General features: G+C 46.6%; 1 protein-coding gene across 1 annotated transcript; it reads right to left on the bottom strand.

Moving 5' to 3' along the window:
* Positions 1-1,219: 1,219 nt before the first annotated feature.
* On the bottom strand, positions 1,220-2,375 carry LOC136354089 (uncharacterized). The gene is made up of 3 exons (XM_066305724.1): positions 2,000-2,375; positions 1,823-1,927; positions 1,220-1,747 (listed from the first exon to the last, which is right to left on the bottom strand). The coding sequence occupies exons 1-3, from the start codon at positions 2,193-2,195 to the stop codon at positions 1,299-1,301; spliced, it is 750 nt and encodes a 249-aa protein (XP_066161821.1). The 5' UTR covers positions 2,196-2,375; the 3' UTR covers positions 1,220-1,298.
* Between the last annotated feature and the right edge of the window lie 955 nt (positions 2,376-3,330).

Below are 3,330 nucleotides of genomic sequence, written 5' to 3'. Positions count from 1 at the left end.
GCAAACTTTATGTTATGCACGAATCTGAGTTATACAAGAAAAGCCCTTCAGGAATTCTGCAACGCTGCGTATCTTTAGAGGAAGGGAGACAATTGCTGAAAGACATACATTCTGGGATATGCGGAAACCATGCTGCTGCGCGCACCATTGTCGGCAAAGCTTACCGGCAGGGTTTTTTCTGGCCTACTGCAGTGTCCGACGCCGACAAAATTGTGCGCACATGTGAAGGTTGCCAATTTTTCGCCAGACAAATTCACTTACCAGCTCAAGAGTTGCAAACTATCCCGCTGTCTTGGCCGTTTGCGGTTTGGGGGCTCGACATGGTAATGGCACACAATTCACCGGTGGAGTTTTCAAAGACTTTTGCGAGGACTTTGGAATTAAGATTTGCTACGCCTCAGTAGCACACCCCATGAGCAATGGACAGGTGGAGCGAGCTAATGGCATGATACTTCAAGGGATTAAAGCGCGTGTCTTTGACCGGCTAAAACCCTATGCCGGCAAATGGGTGCAACAACTGCCATCGGTACTTTGGTCCTTGCGAACTACTCCCAGTCGGGCCACAGGCCAGTCACCTTTTTTCCTTGTCTATGGGGCAGAGGCAATGTTGCCGAGTGAAGTCGAATTTGAGTCTTTGCGCTTCCGTAATTTCCGTGAAGAACGCTACGAAGAAGATCGAGTGGATGACTTGCACCGACTGGAAGAGGTCCGCGAAGCAGCTTTGATTCAGTCAGCTCGGTATTTACAAGGGTTGCGACGTTATCATAATCGCAATGTTCGATCTCGTGCCTTTCTAGTCGGCGACCTGGTTTTACGGAAAATTCAAACCACACGAGATCGGCACAAGTTATCTCCTCTATGGGAAGGGCCATTTATTATCTCTGAAGTTACCCGGCCAGGTTCATATCGACTCAAGCGCGAAGACGGCACTCTCGTCGACAACTCTTGGAACATTGAACATCTTCGTCGTTTCTACGCTTAACTTTATCATTGTATTTCCCTATTTTGACTGTCAAACATCAAGTTTTTTCCTTGAAGTTGTCAGTCGGGGGCTATCATCATAATAATGGAGTGTGATTTTTTATCAATTCAGTTTGCTTACTTGGTTTATCATTGCCTTGTTTGGTTTTTCTACTTAGTTTGCGAGGACTGAAAGTTTTTAATAGCTTCTTTGGGTTTTAGGCTCAACAAAGCTTAGCAAAAACTTTTAAGAAATCAAAAACTTCGCAAGAATCATCAAGCACAGCATAAATACACCAGTATTGTACAAATTGAGCCTCCATGTATTACATTCAAACTCAGTCAGAATCAGTCCTTTCATCATCAGAGTCTTCATTACTCGGCTGGAGGTCGTTGTTGCGAAATTGCTCTACAACATCACTCGCAATTTTGTCAGCCGCATTTTGCGCACTGCTGATAAGATCAAGAGCAGCTTCTTCACTTGTCCCGTCCGCAAATCCATCAATGGTGTCGACTTCAATTCTCGGGTACAAGGATTTTGTCATCGCCAAGGCCATGCCAGCTCCCATACTTCCAGCTTTCTTGATATTCTTGAAATATACATCCGGAGCAACACTCAGCTTGTCGAATATTTCGGTTGCGTCGAGTGCACTCGGACCACTGTTATTGAGGAACATGGCTTGGATGAGTGGTGTAGCGACATTGGCGACTTCATCTCTTGCTCCTTCAAGCCTCTTGATCTTACCAACCAGGACGTCAAACTGAGCTTGAGACTTGATTTTACGGTCTACAGAACACATTTATAATAATCAGACTCTACTGCATTAAAAAGAGGAAAGTTCAGATCATCAGCCGGCAATACCTTCAACTTCTTTCAAGGCTGAGTCCCTTTTTGCAGCCAGTTCTGCTTTGTCTTTTTTCAAGGCTTCAATCTGTTTTTCCATCTGAGCCATTCTGGTGGCTTGCGCTGTTTGGAATCCAAATATTTGAGGATGCAATTATGACAGTATAAATCAATGGAACAGATCTGGATGATTACCTTTTGATGAACCACTCAGCTCAAAGTTTGAATCCTGGAGCTGGGCGATTCGGTCCCTTAACTCTTTCTCTGTCTTTTTGGCGCACTCCTTGGCCTCATGCAGCTGGTCCCTAACTGCTTCTAGAGTTCCCAAATGAGGAACCAGCTTTTCCAAAGTTGTAGTCTTGGCCTCATTGCGAAGATGGATTCTCTGCATGATGGATCATGGTTCAGTTCTGCTAAAAAGAAAACAAAGTTACCGAAGGCCGTCACTCGGAAGACTTACATTTACAATACGAGTGGCTTCTCCGAGCGCTTTCTTCAGCTGGCACACTTCTTCATCTTCTTTTTGACGGTTTATGACTATGCCGGCGGCTTGTGAGTTCTCGTCCCACCATTTGATCAAGATAGGAGGACGAGAGTCGTCGGTCGCCTTTATGCGAGGTATTTCTTCTCCGTCGTCACCTGATGGTCCTGGTGTGTTTCCAAGACATTAGGCGGATAAACTGAGGTTATTTAAATCGCCGTTGTTTGAGAAGACAACTAACCTGAAGATGTACCTAGCTGAGCGTGAGGAGATCTTCGTTCTTTACCTGAAGACCCAGCTATCGAGTCGTTACCAGCTTCTGGTCCTTGCGAAGTCGTCGTCTGCGCTTCTGCTTCGGGGATCTCTTGATCAGGGCCTGCGTCCGACTGGTTTCCAGTCGGGGGCTCTTGAGTTGTTGCCGTTTCAGTTGTTGCCGACTGGTTTCCAGTCGGCGGCAGGTCACTTGGGTTGGCCCTATCGCCCGAAGCATGGGCGCCAGTCGGCTGGCTTTCAGCAGTCGGCTGGTTTTCAGCAGTCGGCTCGGGGTCCTTGGATATATTTTGCTCTGTCATGGCAGGATCGGGGTCTTTTCCAGATGGATCTATATCAGATGGTTTCCTGCAAAGTGTTCTTTCAGTATTCAGCATCATTTTCATGAGCATAACATGCCGAAGCGGAATCATATCGAGAGGTCTAATACCTGGAAGATGTTCTGATCTTTGGCATTGCACGGCCAGCCAGTTTTTTCCTGGGCATGGTACGCTTTGGGGGTTTATTAGGCGAGCCCTTATCCCCAGATTTATCATCGTCGCCTTCATCATCATCAAGTACCAGCTTTCTCTTGCGAGGACCTGTTTGACCAGCCAATTTGGAGGTCTGAGGTTGCGGATCTGGTCTGATCGTTGGTCCTCCACCTCCCTGAGCGGTGTGTTGGCGAGGAGACCGGCGCTGAGAGACTGGTGGATCTGACTTCATCAATGCATATTCCTGCACAAGATGCTTCCATAGTTAGTCAACTCAGCATGAAGATAAAATTATGTTTTGG

This window comes from Oryza sativa, chromosome 11 (genome assembly GCF_034140825.1).
Source record: "Oryza sativa Japonica Group chromosome 11, ASM3414082v1".
Taxonomy (NCBI): Eukaryota; Viridiplantae; Streptophyta; class Magnoliopsida; order Poales; family Poaceae; genus Oryza; species Oryza sativa.
This window is presented reverse-complemented; position numbering and strand designations above follow the sequence as displayed.